General features: G+C 45.5%; 2 protein-coding genes across 8 annotated transcripts in view; one reads left to right on the forward strand and one right to left on the reverse strand.

Annotated features, from left to right (window-relative positions):
* Nucleotides 1-1541, forward strand: part of Gfm2 (GTP dependent ribosome recycling factor mitochondrial 2) — a 38026-nt gene extending 36485 nt beyond the window's left edge. For all 7 annotated transcript variants that reach the window (XM_006985759.4, XM_042261669.2, XM_076552096.1 and 4 more), the window contains one exon: nt 509-1541. In XM_006985759.4, coding sequence (XP_006985821.1) covers nt 509-646 — 138 coding nt within the window. In that variant the 3' untranslated portion in view covers nt 647-1541. The remainder of the gene's footprint in view (nt 1-508) is intronic.
* On the reverse strand, nt 1507-24903 carry Hexb (hexosaminidase subunit beta). The gene is made up of 14 exons (XM_006985758.4): nt 24302-24903; nt 21113-21258; nt 17090-17155; nt 16005-16051; nt 15501-15611; nt 11266-11367; nt 9066-9195; nt 7407-7587; nt 6607-6693; nt 4886-4958; nt 3316-3490; nt 2262-2352; nt 1991-2095; nt 1507-1684 (listed from the first exon to the last, which is right to left on the reverse strand). The coding sequence occupies exons 1-14, from the start codon at nt 24529-24531 to the stop codon at nt 1618-1620; spliced, it is 1611 nt and encodes a 536-aa protein (XP_006985820.1). The 5' UTR covers nt 24532-24903; the 3' UTR covers nt 1507-1617.
* Between the last annotated feature and the right edge of the window lie 296 nt (nt 24904-25199).

Genomic DNA, 25199 nt, shown 5'->3' on the forward strand with positions numbered 1-25199 from the left:
TGTAGGCTTTAGAGAATGTCAACATCTAAAGGGTCAACCATCAGGAATGACAGGACTTTGGCCTTCAGTGGTGGGTGAGAGCTCGGGAACACAGCCCTTCAGACAGGTTATTCCCAACCTTAGGACCACAGAGATTATGGCATACTGTACCAAAACTGGCCAGTCAGAATGACCATTTCCCCCTTTCTGCCTTAGTTTTGAAGGCAGCATCATTCTCTTCCCCGGCCAGGCATTTCTGCTCCTAGGATAGGCACAAGGGGTACCCACCCCTAGGGAGGAAGGCCAGAGTCAGAGTACCAAGTTCCTGAGCCTCTGAATGGATGCACAACTGACTTACCCATGCTGATTTTCCTGCTTGCCATAGGATTTCCTTTTCTTTCTCTTTTTTTCTGAAAAGAGCTACCTGGAGGCAGTGGTATGACTCTGCTGTGGTTTAAAGACATTCAGCAGGGAAAGAAACTTAAGGCCTAAGTTAAATGCAGTAACAAACTGAACTTCTTTTCATTAGGGATATTCAACTGTGCTTCGAACGCTGACATCAGGCTCAGCTACTTTTGCCTTAGAATTCTCTACGTATCAAGCCATGAGTCCTCAGGACCAAAGTACTCTGCTCAACCAGAGGAGTGGTGTGGCCCAAGTGCTTTAGGTCCTTGGAAATGCCCGGAAAGCACTTACCTGCTCCATTCCCAGTAAGAACGGATGCTGTTTCGTTCAGTGGCCGGTAAATGACTGCTTCGGGATATGGAAAGAACTCAACAAAAGATGTCGATCATGGCGTTGGTGCTGCCATTCTAATGCTCTGTGGGATGTGCTTGGCTATCAGTGCACATCAACTGTGTGCCCTGGTTGGATCCCTACTTCTCTGTGGCTGTGACAAAATGACCTGACCAAGGCAGCTCATACAAGAGTTGGTTTTGGCTCAAGGTTCCAAAGGAGAGTCCATAATTGCAGGGACACAGGCAGCAGAAGCTGAGAAAGCCCACCTGAAACCTCAAGCACAGAGCAGAGAGTGCAGACTCGAAGTAGGGCCAGCAGTGAGCTCTCCGTCCACCCAGTGATGAACTTCCTAAACCTCCCCAAATAGCACCACCCACTGGGAACCGTGTGTCCAAAGGCCTGGGCCTGTGAGGAGCATGCTCATTTAAATTTTTCTTTTTACATGTTTTCCTTTGAGTGTTTTGCCTACATACATGTCTGTGCAGTGTGTGTGCCCAGTGCCTGTGGAGGTCAGAAGTGGATGTTCATCCCTTGGAACTGGAGTTATGGATGATTGTGAACCACCATGTAGATCCAGGAACTGAACTCAGGCCTCTGTGAGAGTAGCAAATGCTCTCAAATGCTGAGCCTTCTTTCTAGCCCACCATTTCTCAGTTAAACCATCACAACGATGAAGGCATTCATGCGGCCCTTTGGAGTACTTTGAATGGAATCACAAAGCTTTTCCTTTTATTTTTTAAGCTGCTCACATAAAAGATGCCAGTATTCAGTGAGTGATACAGGTAGAGATTCAATCAATAAAAAGATGATTTATTTTAAAAAAACCGCCTAACAAATATTAATTTTACATGATTTCAAAATCAACATGTTTATAGTTCAGAATGCCGTAGACTTTTCTGTTCACCTTTCCATTTTATACTCATGGCTACAATAGCCAGTGAAAAGAGGTTGTGCAGCTATGCCCCGGCTGTTGACAGATAACAAAAAAGATGTTTTAGATCGGTGGCCCTCCCATCTCAGATCACTTTAGCAGATCCTCCCCGCTTCTGCAATGATTTAATTATTCTAATTTAAGCTACTAACTCCTTTAAGACGGCAGTTACACTAAAACATGTCTTACAGGTGTTACTTTCTCCCCTGCGACAATGAATGTACAACTTCTACCAAGTAAATCACGACTCCTACTCGGTAGGTGACGTTTTGATTTATCGCAAAGCAAAAAGCTGAAGACACCAGTTACGCTGAGTGCTGGACTTGAATGAGCGCCTCTCACCTGACCATTCTGCAGCGGTGTGCCGCCAGTCTCTTGTAGGCGTCTCCTAGGTCAGTGACAGTTTTAGGACTCCAGAGTCTCTCACCAACAGCGCTTGCCCGAGGCCTGAAATTTAAAATATGTGTCCCCCAAGACAGTTTAGGTTTCTCTCTTTTTTTTTTTTTTCCCTTAAGTCATCTGCTTAAGAAAATTCTTTAGAGCTTTCCTACTTACATAGAGAATAAGAGCCCAGGCATCCTTAAAGTCAGGTGGCATCCCTTTAATTCCTTACCATAATCTTGGAGTAAAGTTCGTGCTATCCACATATTCTCCCCATAGGCAAGCTTCTCCACCAATGACAAGTTTTTCCTCCAACTCAGACCCTGCATTAGCGTGGTTGAAGGGAAAGAAGTTAAGCTGTGTAACATTGGCTTCCTTTCCATAGTCATCCCAGGGTACCTGCTCACACCCTCCTCTGTTCCCACCCGGGCTCAGTGCTGGTCAGCAGACAAAGAGGACTGTGCTGAGTCAGGGGGAGACCCTTTGCATAGGGTCCTCTGAGTGGTGTGCCAATAACACAAGTTGGAGTATTAGCTTCATTTTAATGGACTGTGACCACTATACTTATCTTTGGTTTATATTCCTTGGTGTTGAACAACAAAACAAAAAAGAGTATCTAAGAACTATTTTTTATAATTATTACTTTTGATCCTCAAAATGCTTTCTAGAGAAAGTTATAATTTTCAGTGAATTACTACTTTTGAGACTTTAGTAATACATCATTTGTAAGCTAAAGACTGATATACAAAAACTGTAGGCCAGGCGGTGGTGGTGCACGCCTTTAATCCCAGTACTCGGAGGCAGAGGCAGGTGGATCTCTGTGAGTTCAAGGCCAGCCTGGTCTACAGAGTGAGTTCCAGGAAAGGCGCAAAACTACACAGAGAAACCCTGTCTCGAAAAACCAAAAAAACAAAACAAAACAAAACAAAGTGTATCAATTAGAACTGCTAATAAAGTGGCTGAAAACCCAGGACTGCACAGCCTGAAATCCACAGAAGCAAATGGTAATCTTACTTAGGTGTCTTACAAAGTTAACACACTCAAACATCTCCCAGATACAGAAAGCAACTCCATGAAAACAGAGGCAGAATCTAAGGGGACTACTTATATATTTATTTCTTTTAGACTAGCACATTGTCCCTTCCGAAGTTAAAATGATACCAAAGCTTTATTTTTAATAAACTCCAAGATTAGACATAACGGATAATAGGCATCCAGGTTAGATTTGGGAGGAGAGAATGGAAGTTATGGAGAGAGCCAGCAGTAATGATGGCTGTTTTGCTTACCTCCAAAATTAAGAGGCTCCACTTTGTAGTAGTTTCTCCAGTCTTGCCCATAGCTAATGACGTCTAAGTACCACGGAGCAGAAAGGATCGCCCGGAAGCCGGATGACGTGACTTCCTTTAGCTTCTCTAAATACTCTTCACCCTTCCACACTTCAACCACGGTGTCCCGCTGGAGCTAAAGGTGCAGATTGTGACCGCGGCGTTAGGTCTAGTGAGTACAGTCCTTAGGCCTTGGAATTAGGAGTAGTAAACCTAACTTTCTGAGATCTTAGAAAAAAATCATACAGCCTTCGTTCTTGTTCCTAACAGTCAGTGCCACGTGCTGTGCACTCACTGTTTTCATAGCTCTTCAGATTTCATCAACCCTTAAAACTGGACATTTAACTTCTAACACCTCCGAGACTTAAGGAACTCAGGGTAAGATGTGCACCTTGATCCCATTCCCACCACGCTAATGTTCTACTTAACTTGGAACCATGACACTATCACCAGCTCCCCAGAGAGGTAACCCTGGTAACTGGGCTTGTGAGATCCACTATAAATAAATAATAATTCTGTCAGGAAGAAAAGACATCTTAAAAGTGTATATGGATTTGACCCATTTTAAAACCACTTGAACACTATGTTTTTTTAAAAAAAGCTCATTTGTCTGTTTTGCTCCTAAAAACAAAAATACTTCATCTTGTGAGAGAGCAGGAGTTGGAGGAAATGAGAAGGAGACAGTGAGTTGTCCATATTCTAATGGAGTCCTGTGCCCTCACACTGTGATGGATGCACACACGTGTATGGGTAGGCTTGCCCTCCTGCTCTAATCACCGTACATACTATAATATATGCACACACGTGTATGGGTAGGCTTGCCATCCTGCTCTAATCACCGTACATACTGTAATATATGCACACATGTGTATAGGTAGGCTTACCATCCTGCTCTATTCACCATATTCCCTTAAGAAAGTCTCAGTGAACCTGGAGCTATGCTGGAGCCAACAAGTCCCAGCAACCTTCTTGTCCCAGCCCTGACAGTATTGGGTTACAGGTGCACACTAGGCCATGCTTGGCTTTGTTGTTTGAGACAGGTTTCTCTGCATAGCCCTGGCTGTTCTGGAACTCACTCTGTAGACCAGGCTGGCCTCAAACTCACAGATCAGCCTGCCTCTGCCTCCTGAGTGCTGGGATCAAAGGTGTGCGCCACCACCGCCCGGCCATGCTGGCTTTTCTCAAGTGTGTTCTTGACAATTTCACATATGTATATAACGCATCCTGATTAGTCTCTCCCTTGAACCTCCACCAATCCCTCTCCTGCTGATGACTTGGTTTGCGTGACCACTGGACAGGCGCTGTCTGTTGGACCTGGTAGGGTCTCCAGTAGATACACGCTGAAGGTAATGCCTCCTCTCCTATCTGTCTATAGCAAAGCTCAGCAGTGAAGACTGGGGCCCTCCCCCACCTTCCTCCACCCATCCTAAATTGAACATCCAACTCTTAAAGCAGGTCCTCAGGCTGGTACAGCAAGCGGTCTTACCCACGAAGCCATCCAGCCCTGAGTGGAGTTTTTCACAGTTCTTACCTCCACTTTGTCATCAAAAACCTCTTGCCAAACAATAGAGCTCTTCTTTAAGGACTTAACGATATCCAAAATCCTAGCATTGAAAAAATTGACCATTACTTAAGATCACAAAGTTAACACTCTTAAACATGCATGTTTTCTCCCACGAATGGCTTGCCATGTTGGAGTTCCTGTATCTCAATATAATATAGCTATACAGAACCAGCTAAAGTGGCATAGTTGAGCAGGGTAGAAAGATAGGAAAAGGTTAAGGAACACGGGAAATGGAAAGAATCCTTCAGCCTCAAGACAACCTGAAATATGTGTTGCTGACTCAAGACTGCCCTCCAAAGAAAGTATACCTCCTTAAAATACCACAGGCAAGATTATTAAGATTAGTGATCCATGCTCAGGATAAAACATGTCTTTCCCTCTTATATGGAAAACTTAATTTTTAAATATTGGTCTGTATTTCTGTCCTCCTCATATAGAAGCTTCCCCTTCTATCTTATAGATCACCACTTTAAACAGTGTAATTCTGAAGTCCTCCAATCACTTCCGGGACCTCTACTGGAACACTTAGGTCCTGCCCCTAACTCCTCAGGGATGTATCCGCCCTTCTTTCTAATTACACTCCAGGATTTCACTGTGGCTTCTGAAACTCAGCCATACATGAATGGAGATAGCTCAGGGTAGACCGCGTCGACACTGGGCTTTGTTCCCTATGCTTGTGACACATCTTTACACAACAGTGTTTCTCACCCTTCCCAATGCCGTGCCCTTTAATACAGTTCCTCATGTTGTGGTGACCCCCAACCATCCCTCAACCATAAAATTATTGTTGCCTCTTCAGAACTGTAATATTGCTACTGTTATGAATTATAATGTAAATATCTGATATTTCCAGTGATCTTACAGGGGTCGAGACCCACAGGTCACCTAACCTGTCACGACACGTCAATAACATTCAACTATTAGCTGGCACAGATATTTAGTTAGGCAACAATGAACACTTGGAAGAAAGAAGACACCACACAAAATATAAGTAGAAAGGAACAGAATGAACCGAGTCTTCCAAATGGATAGAGCAGAGCAGAGCCTGGAAAAGCAGTCTGCAGCCTTTTCTATGGCTGACAAGCTAAGAATGATTTCTGAATCCGCAAAGCATCCTCTCTCTCTAACATATGCAACTCCACATGGTTCATGAAGCCCAGGGCTCTGGTCCTTTTATGGGAAAAATGTGCAGATTCCCAGTAGAGCCGCACTGCCCAGTCAGACCTAGGAACTGTCCTGTCTAGACTGTCTATCACAGCAGCAGCCAGTCCCTTCCCTTGCTAGAAAAGGCTGGGGATGGCTGTTGCAGCTGAGGACTTTAACTGCCTGTCATTCTAATGCACCAAACAGGCGTGTGCATCTCTGGCTGTTGTGCCCACAGCGTTATGCATCAAGAGAGCCGCTCTAGAGTTGACAAATGGGATGAGTTGCAGCGCCTGGATAGTGACGAGGCTGCAGGCAGCCAGGACATGGAGCCAAGTTCTCAAGACACACGACTTCGCCCTCTATTTCAGTAGTTATTGCAAAATGCTCGCTGTTTTAAAGAAAACAGTGTACAGCACTTCCTTCCTGAGTGGGTTTTCATGGCTCCAGTTTTGTATGGAAGGGGTGGAGAAAATGAAAAAGCAGAGAACTAAGTTATAGCTTCAACTTGTACAAAAGCATTGATAGGCTTTCAAATGACTTACTTTTTTATATAAAAAGATTCCAGCCTTGTAAAATCTTTGTCAAAGCCTTTTTTCTGCATGAAATTTTGGATGTTTGGATTTGATGCCCTTAAATAAAAGAGATGGAAATGTTATAAACATTTGGATGTGCCCAGTCTATTACTTGAAGCAGCAGCATGTGTTCAGAACATCAGTTAGACAGACCTTCAAGTATTGAAAGGAAGTCCAAGTGCTTGATTATGGGTTCCCTTAATTTCCTAATGCCAAGTAGTTTTTCCAGAAATGACTTCCCATTCTTAGAAAGGCTTTCCCGTACCACTCCCCCATCCTCGCCCTTTACAAAGCTAAGGACTGACTTTAACATCCTTCCCTGTTTAGTCTTTTAGGTTTTCTGAAACAGTCTCACTATAATCAGGTTGACCTTGAACTCCCAATACTCCATGTTCATTGTCCTAAGTAAGGGAATTAGATATGTACCACCAAGACTGGTTATAGATTTTGGTATTATTTTTTCTCAAGTCAGTGTCTTACTCTGTAGCCCAGGCTTGCCCTTGACCTTGGTTATAGGCATGAGCTACCATGCCCAGCCACTGCCCTGATCCTTCTTCCTAAGCTTTTACCTTGTTGGACCTCTCAAATATACATTCTCTAATAACTAACCATCTCAGGAATTGTTTAAACCCTTCCAAAGAGAGGTGTTACCCCCCAGTCTTCCCTTTTTCAATGTGGGTTCTGTATATCTACACTTCAAGGACAAAAACAGAAAAAAAATATATAAATAAAAGGAAAAAAATAAAATAAAAGGTGTAGAGTTATCATACCAGCATCCAAAATCCACTTCATCTCCTCCCAAGTGAATGAACTGATCTGGAAAAACACTGCTGATTTCTTTGAAAAATTGGGTAAAGAATGTATAAGTTGTATTTAGAATTGGGTTTATAGGTCCAACCTTTTTTGTTTGCTTTCTTTGACTGTAACATGGAGTTAGAAGGCCTTTCTGACCTAGAAGAAAATACAAAGATTTATTTTTATGAGGATATTAATCACAAAGTCCTAAATTTGCACATCTTTATGGTCCTCTTCTTACACTGGTGTTGGATCCCAATAAACTCCACGAGTTGAAAATATCAATAATCAAAATGCATTTGACACACTAACCCACCAAGAGCAGCTCAGCACACAACACACTAGCATCTGCGTTTGTGTGGCTGCTGGGGCCTGGGAGTCTTCAGGACTCTGTCTACTCAATCATAGCCCTAGCCTGGGAAAAGATAAGATTCAAAGCCTGTTTCTATTGAGTATGAGACACTCTGATACCATCATAACAAACCACTGTAAACCTGATCATCTGGACTTTGTTGTTGAAGCTATGGAAATTTTGTATAGAAAAGACAACCACATTTACCAAGATTCATTTAGCAGTTTCTCCCCAGGAAGACATGAGCTGCTTCCTCCATTCATTCCCTCTGCTGTGTTTACGCAGCCTTTGAGGTCTTACCCACTTCAAATAGCAGTGACTCTCAAACTTTTTCTTGGTGCTTCAATACATAGTTCAGTTTCCCTGCTCAGTACAAATAGAGACCCTAGCTGCCTTTCAATGTGCTCTAACAAAAAACCCAGTTCTTCTCTGGCTTCTGACAGGTCTGCTTGTGGGCGGCCTCACCAAGCTCTGTGGATCCTCTTCCTGGAGTCAGTTACCGAGTTCCGTCAATGTGTTTCCAGGATGTTTCTGGGTCTGCTCATTCCTTTTCAAGCCCGTGTTGACCCTCCCCGTGGGGGACCTCCAGGGTCCTTCTCTTTCGTCTGTTCCTTTCACAAAGGTCTTCCCCACGTGTGACCCCTCATGTTACTTCTCCACTCAGAAATTCGCACTGGTTCCCAGGGCGAGCTGGCGAAGCCCCCCACTGTATGGGCCTCCCTCGATGAAGCCCTTCCCAGACTCAGTTCCCCTTGTTTTCCATGTCTACCCTGATATCACTAAGTACTGAACAATTATAAATGCTAGGTCCCAGGTTGGGTGCTGTCTATTGTTTATTTGATGCTCAGAAACTGGAGGTGAAGTGCTAACCTACCCAAGGTTTACTCTCCAAGTCCCAAAAGCAGGGTCCGAATGCAGCCAGGCTGGCACCAGAGTCCACTCTTTATCGTCACCTGTAGCATCTCCTGCAAGCTTTCCACTCTGTTCCCACCACACACTCTTTAAATGCCTTTCCTCATGCCGTTCCCTTTCTGTGCTCTCCTCAAAACATGCCAATCAATAAAACGGAACTAAGTTATCACATTCTACTTATAATCGAGTTTTCTGCTTCCCCAAATTTGACACACGAGGTAGTACCCAGACAGTGACTCAGAAGGGACACAAAAATCTGTGCCATTCCTGCTGCCATTGCACAAACCAAAGTTAAGAACAAAACTACCAAACTATTAAGAGACAAAGGATCTCAAATGCCCCCTTTCAACCCGTGAAACAAACTCCTTACCTTTTCCCCAAGACTGTGTATGTCCAGGGGTATCAAATTCTGGTATAACTCGAATCCCTCGGAACCGGGCATATTCAAGCACCGTATGGACATCGTTTGGTGTATACACATGAGACAAAGAATAGCTCCCCTGTAATATTCAAGTTAAGATGTGCGAGATGGGTTTGGTCCTGGAAACCATAAACAATTCATTTGCATGCCGCCGCCGCCGCCGGCCAGTTTTCTATTCCCACAGGGTAGTAAACAGTCCCGCCTAACACTGGATGATTTCTGGTTTCCGAGTAGGAATCTATAAAGACGGTGAATTTCTGCCCATTGAATTCAAGATTCACTGGTGGGACTGCCAGTGCCTTCTGCTTCAAGAATGTCCACAGTTACTTCAACTTCATGGAAACTGACATCAAAACAAGCAAAATGTCTGCCTCCAGAGTGAAACTCTGGTAAACACTTCCCACGTCAAGTTCAGAATCCAAACTCACCCGTTATTACAAACACAGGCGTCTGTCTTTCAGTCTCTTTAATATCACCTAAAAATTCAACCCCAGACAATAGGTAACTCAGTTGTGTTTAACTATTAACTCAGTCTCTTTGTGTCGCTTGAAGAGTTAGCACTGGTTGTAAGTAATAATGAAGGACCATTGGAAGATAAGGTTTGGCACCTGTCTCAAAATATAGGCTATGCATGCTCAGCTTGTGGAAATCATCTTGACCTCTGAACCCCAAATCAAAATACAGGGGACATATACATGATACTGTGGAATGTAACCAACAAAACCAAGACAGCAGAGACAGACAGGACACCAGTTTCCACTGGTTTCTTCAATAACAATAATTTACAAGAAGAAAAGAAGGGCATTTTAGCAGGCACATTAACATCCATAATGCATGGACCATAAGAAGAAAAGACACATAGGTAAATATGAGCATTGACGGCTGACTAGATAAAACCAAGTCTTTGCGCAAGTGAGATAAGTCTGGAGTTTGGTTTAAAATAGCGGGTGGGGGGAAGAGTAGTGTCTGCAGGTGACAGCAGAATTCAACCCCAGACAATTCTATCCCACACACTGATGGTGGAGCCGGGTACCACGTGAACTATTCTGTCCCTCTGTGCGCTAGAAATTGCATAAGAAAGTAGAGTGGAAGCAGCCACCCCATCAGCGACTCACTGCCACAACCTTCAGCCCAAATACATGTTAGAGTTAGAACTGTGGCCAGAAACAGGAGTGCTGACAGGGCACGCAGCTTCTCTGGATGTCCGATGACATTCTCCACTATAGGGAGATTAAGTGGTGAGACCCAAGGCTGACCTCCCACCCTCCACGGCTCTAGAGCAGTCCATTTGAACACTCACCCCAGATGCCCCCAATGGGGTAGCACATGCCTGTGATCCTACCACTTGGGAGGAAGCAAGGGGTCCACTTTCAAGGTCATCCTCAGCTACTAGGCAAGTTCAAGGCATCCTTGAGATGGAGGAGACCCTGGCTTTTGTTTTGTTTATGAGTTGTCTCTTTGTAGTCTTGGCTGTTCTAGAACTCACTATGTAGACCAGGCTTCCCTCCAGCTTACAGAGGCCCTCCTGCCCCTAAAGGTGTGCACCACCACACCGGGCCTGAGACCCCCCGCCCCCTTACAATATCAAAAAAAAAAAAAAAAAAAAGCAAATCTCTAAAATGTCCTACTTTCTGTGTTTCAGAGGGGAAGAAAAGTAGGTCATTTACATGTTTCCAAACCTATTTAAAATAAATATACCGTTAGGCGAGTGAACATCATAACTATGTTGTACATGAATTGCTTAGATCTTCTACATCAAGCTTTTAAAATATGCATGCTGCTCCCAGAGACTGTTTATATTAATAATAACACTTACAGTAACGGTCTTATTAGTACTTGTAACAAGTACAAAAAGATTTATGGAAACAAGATGCAGGGGCTGGAGAGATGGCTCAGAGGTTAAGAGCACTGGCTGCTCTTCCAGAGGTTCTGAGTTCAATTCCCAGCAACCACATGGTGGCTCACAACCATCTGTAATGAGATCTGATGCCCTCTTCTGACCTGCAGTCATACATGCTGTATACATGATAAATAAATCTTTCTTTAAAAAATGATAATTACATACTGGTTCCCTTTATAAGAAAACCATTGAAGCTACAATTGCTACTATGCCAAGGATTTTTGTACACAGATGACATGAATGACTCACCTTATTGCTTAGCTCAGGAAAAGTGGTACTCTGGTAAGGGAAAGACTGATCGTCCACTATGTGCCAGTGAAGAACATTAAACTTGTTAAAAGCCATGGCATCCTGAAAGCAAACACGGGAAGAATTAGGTACCACAGGAGTAGACAGTCCAGATTGTAGCTGTCTACACTGGGATTGCTTCCAATTTGTGCTTCTTTTTATAGTTCATTTTTAGCAAAGAATGAGGAGCGTATAAACTCCTATGTAGTCAAGTCGGCACACCTCTATTAAAGCCCCACACAGAGCATACACATTGTATATAGGAAGCTGTGATACTGCTGCCTAGGAGAGCAAGCTTATGAATTTATCATTACTTCAGGGTCTGCCAGGAATAGGGGATGAAGAGGCTGAGACTTCTTAGGGAGTGGAGTACAGAAGAAACAAAGCATTTATTATGTGATTATCAAAGCTTACACTTTCCACATATATGAAAGTGTAAGCTGGCTTATATGAATATATACAGGCATATATGGTCTATCATATATGAAACATATATGATAACCTTGGCAAATGAAATTCATTATAGACTCAATATAACGCCAAGCAAATGCCTAGAGAAATTCTGGGCACCTTGGTATATTGAATGTAATGTATTCCATGAAGGAATACACTGTAGTTTAAACTGTAGTTTAAAGGATAAAACTACAGTGTATTCCTTAAAACTGATTCTAAAAAGGATTTAAAAAAAAAAAACAGGATAGATTTGTGCTACCAGATGATACAAATGTATAGCCTCCCTTCTCTGTATTGGGGCTAAAGGGACTTGGCTGATGGCAGTTGGGGGACATTTAGGATGACAGGGTTTTTACTGCCAGAGAAGGGAGTAACAAATAAGTAGTAGTAACTGGGATTGACTAATATAAACTAATATAACTCATTAATTTTTAATACAGACCAGGGGTTTGCAAACTTCACATAAAGGGTCAGATGGTAAATATTTCAACTTGCAGGCCAGGTTTCTGCTGCGGCCACTCCGCCCTGACAGCTGTAAGGCAGCATGCAACAATGCATGTGTGTGTTCCCGAACAGAGGGCCGTGACGTTGTGATAAATGTTCTCAGGGTTTTCGCATGCCTCCTGCTTCCTAACTCCCTCCCAATGCAGGTTGTAGAAATTAGGGCTTCTCTCCCCCAACGCTGGTCGTAGGCACCAATTTTGCTGGAGTTCCTGTCTTGGAGCTGGGCTTGACGAAATTCTCTGACCTATCTGGTCTGATAGTGGGTCCCGAGAGCCTCCTCCTTCAGGAGGGCCCTGTGCTGTGTGTGGCCTGCAGGGAGGGAATTCTGCACAGAGGAGAAAGGATGCTGATGCTGCGGGCCTTCTGGGCTTCGCTCAGTCCCTCTCTGTCCCATCACATCCCACGTGGTGCTTGTATTTCGCCACGCCTGTGCAGTGAAGACTCCATATAACCCCCAAGGACAGGCTTCAGGGGCTTCCACATCTCCAGACCCAGGGAGGTTCCTGGAGAAATGGGCCCAGAGAGGGCAAGGGAGCCCTGCTCCCCAACTCCAACCCGGAGCACCTCCAGCCCTTGCAATGTCCTTTATAATACAATGACAGGTGGTTTCTAAGTTCTGACAGCCACTCTAGGAAATGATTGGAACTTGAGGGGGTATTTTGGGTTCCCATAATATCACAGGCATAGGTTAAAAACTCTTGGAGCTTGTGTCTGGCATCTAAAGTCAGAAGGGAGAGGGGTAGCCTTGAGGACGTCAGCTTCTGGGATCTGACACTATCTCCAGCTTGACAGCATCAGGACTGAACTAGAGTTGAGGACACCCCACTGGTGCCCTGCTGACGCTGAAAAAAAAAAAAATCCTTACATCTTTTCAAATCACAGAAGTCTTCCAGATTAACTGTGGTTTACAAAGGTTAACCACCGCCTCTCCTGAGCCACAGCAACAACTTAACCAACCCCTGATAGAGACGGAGAGACACAGAGAAAGATGCACACACGTGTTCCTATACATATATTGAACACATACAGGTACACTTCCCAGCTGTCTGCAGAGTCAGGAGGTATGCCCACCTACAGCCCAAATCTGGGTTTTGAAATACTGGCCACTGAAAGGGTTCCTTGGGGGGAAAAAAAAAGCAAGCCTGAATCTAGACTGAGACCAGGCTATGTAAGCCTGGGCTATCCTGCCCAAAAGTACAGAGGGATTGAGGGGGACATCTCACAAAAACAAGCAAACCAGCCTGAAAGGGCTTCTGATGGCCCCAGAAAGGCCAATTCGATGTTTTTTTACAGGGGGGTTAACGGGTTACAAGCCATGAAGCAAAATGATAATCCAGACTGACAAAATAATGAGTATTCAGATGAAAAAGGGATGCTCTGCCTTGCTATAAAGGGTAATTTACTACTAGTAAACGCTAAAAATGCTGGAATTAGGGAAATCACCACTTGGTGACTGGTCAAAGCAACAACCTCCTAACTTAGGCAAGGACCAGCTATAAGTGAGCACCGAGGAGATACGGGGGTTTTACATGGTCCCACAGTTTCTTCCACAGGGTCAACTTGATCAACACAAAACACCCTAAAGTTAACTTTACGGTGGAGAAGCGTGGCGGATGACATCTCAGCCAGCTCGAGTGTACATTACCCACATTACCCGTAGTGAGACAGCGTACCACCCAACACTCTCTGGGAACACAGCCCCCCTCCTGCTTTATGCTTGCCCCAGGAACTGAATCTCGGGTGAAAAACAGATGACCTAAGATAGCTTCTAAAAGTAACTGGCCTGTATGTCCTTTTCTAAAATATCATAGTCTTCCGAAATGAGGAAAGAGAACAGCTCCAGGCTGACGGCCACTGAGGAGCTGGAACAAGGAACTACATCACAGATCCCACTGGGTGCTGTACCATAGCCAGCCAAGGAATCTGCCCTGCAGGTAGACTGGGGGCCCATGCTAGCAGCTTCCTGCTCCTGACGCTTGCACTGAAGCTATTTTGAGATGTGTTCTTTCTTTTAATAGGAGACACAAACTAATAGTAAGGTGTTTTGAGTCACCCACTGCCTGGACCCATCAGGCATTCCAATGGGGAGAATCAGGCAAATATAAGCTCTAAGGAAGTGAAACACATATTTAAAAAATTTCAATCATAAGCTTTAAATTCATATATTCTCGATGAAAGACTATATGAAAGGTCTCTGTAGTCTTCTAAAAAGTTTAAGCAGCTTAGGGAGGCAGCTGGCAGGTGGTGGTTGGGGGCAAAGCAATGAAAATCTCCCAGGAAAAGATGATTATGATCAACCTCCTTCCTACCCACTCACAACCCCAAGCTTCCATATTCTTCTAGAACATTTCCAAAGGGGAAAAGCCACTCCCTGGCTCCTTTCTATGTCATCTTAAAAAAACAATAGCCAGAGTGACTTAGCCATTTTTCCAGGTTATGTCTAGACCCCGGGTTGAAGAATTCGAGCATGTACTTTGGCCAATGGCAGTGTTAAAAATGCCTTTCTCTGCTGGACATGGTGGTGCACACTTTTAATCCCAACACTTGAGCGGCAGAGGGAGGAGGATCTCTGTGAGTTCGAGGCCAGCCTGGTCTACAAATAGAGTTCCAGGACAGCCAAGGCTGTTACACAGAGAAACCCTGTCTTGAAAAGCCACCAAAACCAAAAAACAAACAAAAATCAAACTGCCTTTCTCACTAAACTTAGATAATCCCATGGCTGAGGCAGGAGGATTAGGAGCTTACAGGCAACCTGGGCTACATACCAAGGTCCTGGCTTAAAACAAAAGAATTCTTGGGGCTGGAGAGATGGCTCAGAGGTTAAGAGCACTGGCCACTCTTCCTGAGGTCCTGAGTTCAATTCCCAGCAACCACATGGTGGCTCACAACCATCTGTACTTTGATCTGGTGCCCTCTTCTGGTGTGTAGGCAGAATACTGTACACATAATAAATAAATAAATATTTAAAACAAAACAAAAAAAAAACAAACAAAAAAAATTCTCTTAACAGCCTTGGCCAAATTCATGTAGTCTGTGAAAACACAGAGGAGATCCGCTCAGGGTGCCGCCATTTCACAGGGGGAAACATTCTTCCCCAGGGAGGGAGCCAGGCAGTGTTTAGACTTAAGAAAAACAAGTCCTCCCACTCCAGCCTACAAGACAGCAAGAGATAACTGAGGAAAGGAACCTGAGGGGCAGATCTTCTGGAAGAGCAAGGATCTAATAAAGCAATTACCTACCAGAGTTTTTAAAATTGTCTTCATGGGCAGGTAGTGTCTGGATGTATCAATTAAAATTCCTCTGTGAGGAAACCTTGGAGAATCAGTAATAGTGCATTTGCTGATGGTGAACTAGGAGAAGAAGAAAATTTTTGATGAGCTTTGGAATGTTTTTCTCAAGTTCAACAAAGACTACAACTATATACAAGTACTGGATAACAATTTAAGACCAGGGGCTGAAGAGATGGCCCAGAGGTTAAGAGCACTGGCCGCCTTCCAGAGATGGAGTTCAATTCCCAGCACCCACAGGGTGGCTCCCAACCATCTGTAATGAGATCTGGCGCCCTCTTCTGGCTTGCTGACATACAAGCAGGACACACAAGCAGGAAGAATCCGTATACAGAAAATGCAGGAAATTTGTAAGATAAATATATTGGGAAAAGCAGCTTTCAGAGGGACAGCTGGGCAGGCGACATCTTAACAGCAGTGTCTATCCAGGTTCAGTAAGACAACAGGAATACTTACAGCCCCCAAAGAGTCTTGGTAAACTAACTGGCTAAACGTCTCTAAACCTGGGGGAAGCAAAAGACATTGTGTTATTTACAAGATGAAAAACTGAACTGAAAGTAACGTCCAAACAGGCTCATGACCACAGGGCGAAGAGTTAAAGCAAGTACGACATCCACACTTTCTAAAATGCAGCAATCTCCTCTGTCCCCTGCCTCGCACCTGTCTGTAGCACGCGTCCCTTTCACGGGCTCCTCTGAACCTGCTGAGGGCTCTAAACCCACAGGCAGAGGAAACTGGGAAAGACAGATACCTGTTCCTGAAGGTGGCAAGAAGGCATTGGTGAGCCCAGACCAAAGCTGAACCAACGTGGCCACCGAGTCATGTATTACAGCCCAGTGTTGGAACCCGGTCCATGAATGGAGTCGTGTGATGAGATTTCTGAGTGCTTGTGAGAACACTCCAAGAAAGCAAGACAAGAGTCTTGTGACCTCTGTTTCTTCACAGAACTGTTCTGGGATCATGCTTTTGTGCTTCTCCCAGGTATAGTGAATAGGGAATGAGTTTACTTCAGATTATTCCTTGTAACTATTGTTATTTGTATCTCTCTATGGAAAAACATGTTTCCTCCACGTGAGCCTTGACTACCACATGCAAGGACAGCCCGTCACCTTGTACCCTGAGGGTTAAGAGTCACATGAGTGAAGTGTCCGATGCTCTGAATAAACACCCACCCTCAGATGTTTAAAAGGTCAAACGAGGAAGTAAGAAGTCTGAGTAAATAAGAACGGTGAGTACTGAAGACCGTTTGCACTTCTGATCTGGCAGTTCAGACCTGAGGAGATTAGTGGTGTGAGGAAGGATGCCCAGGGGCCTGGCTTGAACCCCTAGCTGCCTGGGATTCACTGAAGTGAGTGAGACACAAGGTCTCTGGGGTTCAAGTTGGGGCATCTCGGGTTGAAGGAATCTAAGTGATCGGCTAGTTTTTCACAGGAAATAAAGAAGGGGGGCCCAAGGTGGCATAGATTTGCTGTGCCTGATTTTACAAAGCAACATATGATAATATCCCTCTACTGGAGACAATGAAATTGCCCAGAACTCACCGTGTAATGCTCCCCAAACACTGTTGGCTTTGAGGAAAGCCACTGGTTCTTGCACAAGCAGAGAATCTGTGGGGTAGAGTTGGTGAACTTTGGTTAATCCCGGAGTGATGCACAGTCCGTTTTCCTCATTTACCATGGGTATTTTCACACCATTTTTTTTCTCTTCCCTCCAGCATGCCCCACTCAGATTCCTTCAACTCAAGATGTCCCAGCCTGACCAGCCCAGAGACCTTGAGTCTCACACACTTCGATGAATCCCAGTGCCGTAGGCCAGGCAGCTAAGGTGTTCAAGCCAGGCCCCTGGGCATCCATCCCACCACCCACCACTCATCTCCTCAGGTCTGAACTGCCAGATCAGAAACGCAAACAGTCCTCAGTACTCACAGTCCTTACCCATACTTTCTACTTCCCCCAAGGCAAGTTCCCTCCACTTCTCCTTCATCTGTCCTACCTCCCCGCCCCTCGATGTCATCTGAAATCGCCTTTTAAGACTTGCTTTCTAGCTCCCTTTACCTAAATTCCGTGTCATCCCACTCAATAAGAAGTCCACAACCGCCGGGCGGTGATGGCGCCGCGCCTTTAATCCCAGCACTCGGGAGGCAGAGGCAGGTGAATCTCTGTGAGTTCGAGGCCAGCCTGGTCTACAGAGCGAGATCCAGGACAGGCTCCAAAACTACACAGACAAACCCTGTCTCGGAAAAAACAAACAAACAAACAAACAAAAAAGCAAACAAACAAACAAAAAGTCCACATCCATCAAAAATGGGACTCCAACCAGGCATGGTGGGTGGAAAGGAACTGGCCTTAATCTCAGAGCTCAGGAGGCTTAAGGCATGAGGGTCACAGGTTCAAAGCCAGCTAAACAGGAACCCTGTCTCAAAACAAAAACACCCAAAAGAGTATAGAGTTCCAGTTGGCTGGGCTGGGCCAAGAGGGTCTTACCCTTCAACTTTTGGAATCAGACTCTGCCTAAGTTTGACCAACAGTAATTTTAGTCTCAGCGTAGCCAGGGCAAGGTGGGCACAGAGGGTACAGACAGCAAAAGCTGAAGCGTCGGGGACAGACTGTACCGCAGAAGAGGCACTGGAGGTTGGAGCATAATGGTTTAGTATCATATCACCTGCACTGGGTCATCGCCTTCTACCTCCTGACTGTCAGAAGACAGGGGCAGGCAGGCAAGGACAAGATGTGTCAGTCATGTGACATGCTCAGCTGACAGGTTTCTACCAGAACAGCTTTTCTCGTCACAGGTCCACAGTGCTGAGTGAGCGGAACGCCAGACTTAGAACTGTTTCTGCTACTGTGAGTGCAATTGAAGAGGCCTCCTTTTTCCCAAAATAGCTGAGGTCGGGCTTATGGTTAAAAGGATCCTGACTCAACTCATCCAGTTGAGTTAGATTTACCTGCTAAGTATTCAGACATAGTTATAGAATTTTAAAACCAAATCAGTAGATCAGGTAGGGACTCTCCTCTGTGTGTGATAGGGGTGGGTAAGAGGTGAAGTCTTGACTTTTCAACTATCTCCTTCTATACCTATTTGCACTGTGAATTTCTTTGTTTTAGAGGGTAGCTATAAAGATATCAATAATTAAAACACTTGAGATGCTCACCCAGTTCCTTCTACCTCCCCCATATGAAACCCTATTAGTTCTTTTCCTGGGCCATCATATAGTGAAAAAATAAAACATTCTTTATCTGCATGTTCCTGTGTGTTGCTGTATAAACGGTATATTCCCCTCCACACTGTCCAACTTCCTTTGTCCAGCTCGGCAGTTTGTTTTGGTAAGTTCTGCATGTCTGTCTGTCTGTCTGTCTGTGGATTAACATCGCTCTGTTCAGCCAGTCCTCTACCAGCTGACAGTGAGCTCATTTTGTTTATAACTCTTGGTTACAAGTAAATGTCTTTGGTGTATGTGGCTACCTCTCTACAGGAGAAATTGTTTCATTTCTAGTTCTCAGGGTATGCCTGTCTTTATTTTTAATAGAGGGGTTGGGATTTTGCGTTTGTGATGCTGGTGAATCTCCTAAACACTTACCGTAAGAAGCTTCCTTTTGAGAATTTTGTTCACAGAGCTGACTTAAAAACTCCCTCTTCAGCCTCAGTGCACCCTATTTTCTAGACTCTACAATGGGTCGTCTATATTGCTGATGGTAATGGACAGTAAAGTGTCCTTGGTTGTGCAGTGGCCATTTCTAGCTCAATTCAGACTGCAAAACCTACTTCCTATAGCATCTACTTGCCCATTATCCACTAAACTCATATGGCTAGCATTGGTTAATTACTTATTCCTTTCCCAAGGACAGCTACAGAATTGAAAAGAAATGAAACTATTTTCCTAAGGTGTTGGAGAATATTATTTTAAGGTGTGTTACTTTTGTTTATGTTGCATTTGTTTAACTCCTTGAAGCTGTGTTACTGTGCCTGTCTAAAACACCTGGTGGTCTAATAAAGAGCTGAATGGCCAATAGCAAGGCAGGAGAAAGGACAGGTGGGGCTGGCAGGCAGAGAGAATTAATAGGAGAAATTTGGGCGAGGAGAGATCTAGAAGCGAGAAAAGGAGGAGGAGGACACCAGGGGCCAGTCACCCAGCTACACAACCAGCAATGGAGTAAGAAAGAAAGATATACAGGAATAGAGAACGGGAAAAGCCCAGACAGAGGCAAAAGAAAAATGGGTTAATTTAAGTAAAGAAAAGCTGGCAAGAAACAAGCCAAGCTAAGGCCGGGCATTCATAATTAAGAATAAGCCTCCATGTGTGATTTTTTGGGGGAGCTGTGTGGTGGGCCCCTAAAGAGACAAAGATTCAGGAAACATCCAACAACGCTAAGAGGAGTATATTAAGAAAGCTCATCTAGGGGCTGGAGAGACGGCTCAGTGGTTAAGAGCACTGGCTGCTCTCCCAGAGGACCTGGGTTCAATACCCAGCACCCACATGGCAGCTCATACCTATCTGTAGCTCCAGTTCCAGGACTTCTGACACCCTCACACAGACACACATGCAGGCAAAACACCAGTGATCATACAATAAAAATAAATTAAAAAAAAAAAGATTCTGACTCAAACACAAAAGTAAATAAATGAATACATAGAATGCTAATAAACAACATAATTTACAAAAAAGAAAGCGAGCTCCTCTGTGTTGGAGGGGAGACAGGGGTGTTTGGCCACCTGTAGAGGAGCAGTCCAAGGGTACAGGGGTCACTCTTGCTCCATCTCTTCACATTGTGGCCCTGATTCCTTGGTGGCATTCATTCCACACCACTGCCAGCCAGCACACCTTGCAGAGAAGGTATGCCCCAGGCTGCGGATACAGTCCCGTGGGCAGCCTCGTCTGGTCTGTAAGATGCTCTAATTTGCCAGGCCGGAGAGACGGCTCACCACTTAAAAGTACTCGCTGCTCTTCCAAAGGACCACAGCTCAGGTCCTAGCACTCAGGGCTGGTGGCTCACAACCACCTGCAACTCCACGTCAAGGGCTCCCATGCCCTCTGTGAGTGCCTACAGGCAAGTGTGTGCATGTACACGTACACACACACACACACACACACACACACACACACACACACAATCTTTTAAAAAAAGACAAAAGAAATAGTGTAGCCTCAAAAATGAAGATTAGTCTAACTCAACCATACAGTGGTGGAATACTGAGGTATTAGAAATTATGTCACCAAAGAATACATAATAGTTATGTAAAAATAGAAGTCAAAATCCACATGACCAGAGACTCCCATTTTCTGTGTCCTTTTTCTTTTTTTTGAGATAAGGTCTTGCCCTAGCCCAAGCTAGCTTCAATTCACTGCAATCCTCCTGCCTCAGCCTCCCAAGTGCCATGCTCAGCTTTATTCCCATTTTCATATTAATGTTTGTATCCATGAAAAAAATTTGCTTGCGAACACACATATCGGACACCTGAGACGGCCGTGGGCTGGGGTGATGGACAGGGGAGCTCTCCTTCCTTCCGTACCTCCTCCTGAACTTACAAGTTTCCCACAATGACTACATTTTATCATAGGTACTTACAGGACTCATCCGAAGATATATTAGGGAAGGAATCACACTGTGACTCAAGGGTAATGGTGACCTGAAGTCGCTGTAACTGGGGTTCATCTCCCAAGTTAGCAGGGCTATGATGCCACTTGTAGGAACCAAAAATGTAGTTGTAGTATCTGTGGGAGAAATCCATGTCAGCAATGAACCAAATCGATTGTTTGCGCTTGCTAGTAGACACGGAAGTCAACTCTCAAATCTCTCGGGGTGTTTTCAGAACTGTTAGGGCAGCTAACTGTTAGACCATCGGAAATATATGTTTTCTGATGGTTGCAACCCACAGGTTGAGAACCGTTGAGAACCCAGGCTTAGGGGACCTTTCTGGAAATCCTCAGGTCCAGAGCTTCAGATCAAACCTTCTGAGACGAGATTCGTAGGAGGAAATTTAGAAAGCGCTTTCACACTCCACGGGTACTGTACACACGGTGCGCGGACACACATGCAGGCAAAACATCACACACAGAGAAATGAATAAATATTCTGTAAAGTTACCATGGAAATTTTTTGCATGTATTTTACCATAATTAAAAACTTAGGGCTGAAGAGATGGCTCAGCAGTTCAGAGTACTCACTGGCTGCTCCTCTAGAGAACCTGGGTTCAATTCCCAGCACCCACCTGGTGGCTCATGACCATTTATAACTGGCCTTCACAGGTACTGTACACACGGTGCACAGACATCTTGCAATCGAAATGCCCATACACATAAAATAATTTTTGTTGTTTGTTTTTCAAGACAAACATATTTTATGTGTATTTTTCTGTGTAGCCCTGGTTGTCCTAGAACTCACTCTGGAGACCAGGCTGGCTTTGAACTCAGAGATCTGCCTGACTCTGCCTCCTAAGTGTTGGGATTAAAGGCGTGCACCACCACCACCACCACCACCACCTGGCTATAAAGGAATACCTTTTTTAAATTAAAAAACAAAAAAAAAAATGAAAAGGAGTTAGCCGTGTAGCTCAAGTGGTACAACTTTGTCTAATATGTGCAAGGCCCTCCCAGTTTGGGGTGGGATGGGACGGGGGAGGGACCCCTAGCCAGCTTTAAGATCTGAGGTCTGAGTTAGGTGCTAGCTAGCCTTCCAGTTAAGTAAAGGATTGAAGCTCTTCTTTTAAAACAGGTGTTCCGGGTCAGATGTGGTAGTCCACACCTTTAATCTCACCATTAAGGAGACGGAAGCTGTTGTGAGTTTGAGGTCATCCTGGTCTACCTGAGGCCAGCCTCAGAGTGAGACCCTCTCTCAAACAAAACCAGAACACAAAACAGTGCCTTCTGTTTAGTAGTTTTTTGGGGCCGAAGAAGCAACCTCACCGACCAGCATTGTTTGTGATGGGGCTTGGACTCTTCATGATAGAAGCCACCGAGTTCTGAACAGTTTGTGTGAATGTGCACTACCCAGAGTTCCCCGAATACCCCTGCATCTCCAGAGACTCCCAACCCTACCATGCTGGCCGGAGTTACTCGGCCCCAGCCGCATGCTTTCAAGGTTAGCCATGTTTTACAACGTCCCAAACAATGCCAGGTGCAATTACTAGCTGCTTCTCATACAAGCCACAAATTAGTTGGGCAAATCCTTCAGGTATTAATTACCTGCACTTGTTTCGAGATGCCAAGCCTGTTTTCAAACCACCTCACAGCTGATTCAAGCCCTTGTAACTGTTGTATCCATTAACAAGTAACTTAACGCCTGCTCAAGCTCCTACCGAGGCGGAAGGAAACTCCACCTTTACAGTCAGCCCGAAAGCAAGCAAGCTCTTTTTAAAAGCTGTCCAGTCTAGCGACTGAGTTAAGATCCTAAATATCTCAATACTACCAGCCACTTGGGTTTAACGTTTTCATGCCACTGGACCACAAGCATTCTAACCTGTTAGCAATTCAACCCCAGAAGCTCATTAGAGCAGGCTTCCAAAATAAGGTGGTAATGCCCTCTCAGTTCCACAAATGGTAAGCAAAACTGGAGCCTTTCTGTGGCCGAGAGCACTGCTGTTTCTGCCGGCAATGCCAGGCCTCTTCAGGAGAAGCTTCGGCACCGCAAGCCCAAAGCACCCATCCTTAACTTGGTGTTGCATTTCCTCCGGGCAAAATTAAGTTATAGTTGAATTCACCACGCAGACAAGATGTGAGAGCGAACGCAAGCTAGCTGCACACTGGCACCCAATTACAGTTCCCTGGAGCAGTCCCGCCCACACAGGTCTCGCACTGAGGGGGCAGGCAGAAGATGGCACATTCAAGCATCACTCCAAATGCAACCTAGCCTGCACTCAATACGGTTGGCTATGCGTGAGTGAGCGGGCGGGGTGCCTGCCTGGGGGCGCACTCGGTGCCCTCTTCCGCAGAGCTTGAGAGGGCTGTAAAAGATGAAGCGCTAAATAAGGCAAAGGGTTTTAGGGAACCTAGTCGAGGGGAAGAAGCCAGAGTGGTGAGGAACAAGAAGAAACGCGGTTATTTATCGAAGAGCCATTTAAAAGCACTGAGATTTGAATACCTAACATTAGGTATGGAACACAGTTTGGACGGAAGGGGTTTCCCCACAACGCTCCAGCGTAAGGACTTTTTTCAGAGCTGGGGAAGATAGCTCAGAAGTTTAGAGCCCTTACTGGTCTCACAGAGGACCTGGGTTCGGTTCCAGTACACGCACTGGGGGCTCACACCAATATTCCATGTCCTCAGTGTCTGCGATTACCTCCAAGCTCGTAGTATACAAATTCACGGAGGCTCGGCTACACTTAAAGAAAAAAAGAGAAGAGATGAACGACATCTGAATTGCTGCCACATATGGGGAGGATGGAACTGAAAGCGACAGTCAACACTGGGGAATACCTCGGGCCCTCAAAAGGTCCTTACCTAAGCCCTGGAGATTGGCGGCTCACAGTAGCGGACAGAGCCACCTTTCCCTCCCTATCTCCGGAGCCATCTCAACTGCCCTTCTGAGGTCAACAAACCGACTGATTAAAAGCTGCACGTCCCACTGTTATCCTGCACCCAGATCAGGGACCCTGAGCACCCAGGGTGCGCAGGAAGCAGCATGGGCAGGTCAAGCCTCGGGCTTCGGTCTGCATTGGTTAGACCTGCCATGCCGTCTTGCAAACCTGTGAGAGCAGGTAGGTTGCCTGGTGGTCCGTCTCTGCCCCAGGTCCCCTCCCGGCCGGGTGAGGCTGCTTACCTCCGGAACGCCTCCTGCAGCAGCGAGCAGAAGGGGTCCGCGGTGGAATTGGGGCCGTGGACGAAGAGGAACTTGTCCGGGGCGATGTTCAGCAGTTGCGGGGACATCTGCACGGAGCGCGGGTACGGCCACAGCGCCGGTCCCTGCTGGGCCCGGGCCTGCGCCGCCTGCGCTGCCAGCGCCGCCAGCGCCAGCAGCAGTCCGGGGACGAGGTGCGGGGACCGTCGCATGGCTGCTCCGAGGTCTGTCCCGGCGGTCTTCCGACCTGCCTTCTTGCCCCGGCTGCAGGGAAAGAAGCGTCCGTGCCCGGGTCACCGAGTCAGATGACCAAACTTCCTCCCTGTCCGGGCTCCGCCTCTCAGCCGGAGCCGCCCGGAAATTGGGCTGGGCTGGGTACCGAGGGGGCTGCGCATCCAGCCGGGACGCGCGCTGTCCCACGAGCGCCTGTCGTGCCTGGGGAACCCCAGCCTCTGCTAGACGGAAAAGCAGGCGCTCAGGCATCAGCTGTTTCTTCCTCTACGCCCCCCACCCCAACCCCAATGGTGTCTTTGCCACCAAGTCTAGATGGTTGGTGCGCTCTGATTGATAAAAAATTCCGGGTCAGAATTCCCTAGAACTGACTTCGGAACGGATGGTAGGTTACAATTTATTCATGAAAATAAAAAAAAAGGACTTTTTTTTTTTGAGCATTAAAAACTTCAGAAGACGACGTGATGGACCATGTTAATAGTAAAGTGATACAAGGAGATTAATGTCGACGTTTAAAAAGATTAGATAGAGCCAAAATGCATCAAAGATCACACTAGGACTGATGGGAAGAGAACTTGAAAAACAATTGTTAGAAGATTACTCAGTGAAGAACTCCGGCGGCTCTTCCAGAGAATCGATTTCCAGCACC

The sequence above is a fragment of the Peromyscus maniculatus genome, chromosome 15, assembly GCF_049852395.1.
Source record: "Peromyscus maniculatus bairdii isolate BWxNUB_F1_BW_parent chromosome 15, HU_Pman_BW_mat_3.1, whole genome shotgun sequence".
Taxonomy (NCBI): Eukaryota; Metazoa; Chordata; class Mammalia; order Rodentia; family Cricetidae; genus Peromyscus; species Peromyscus maniculatus.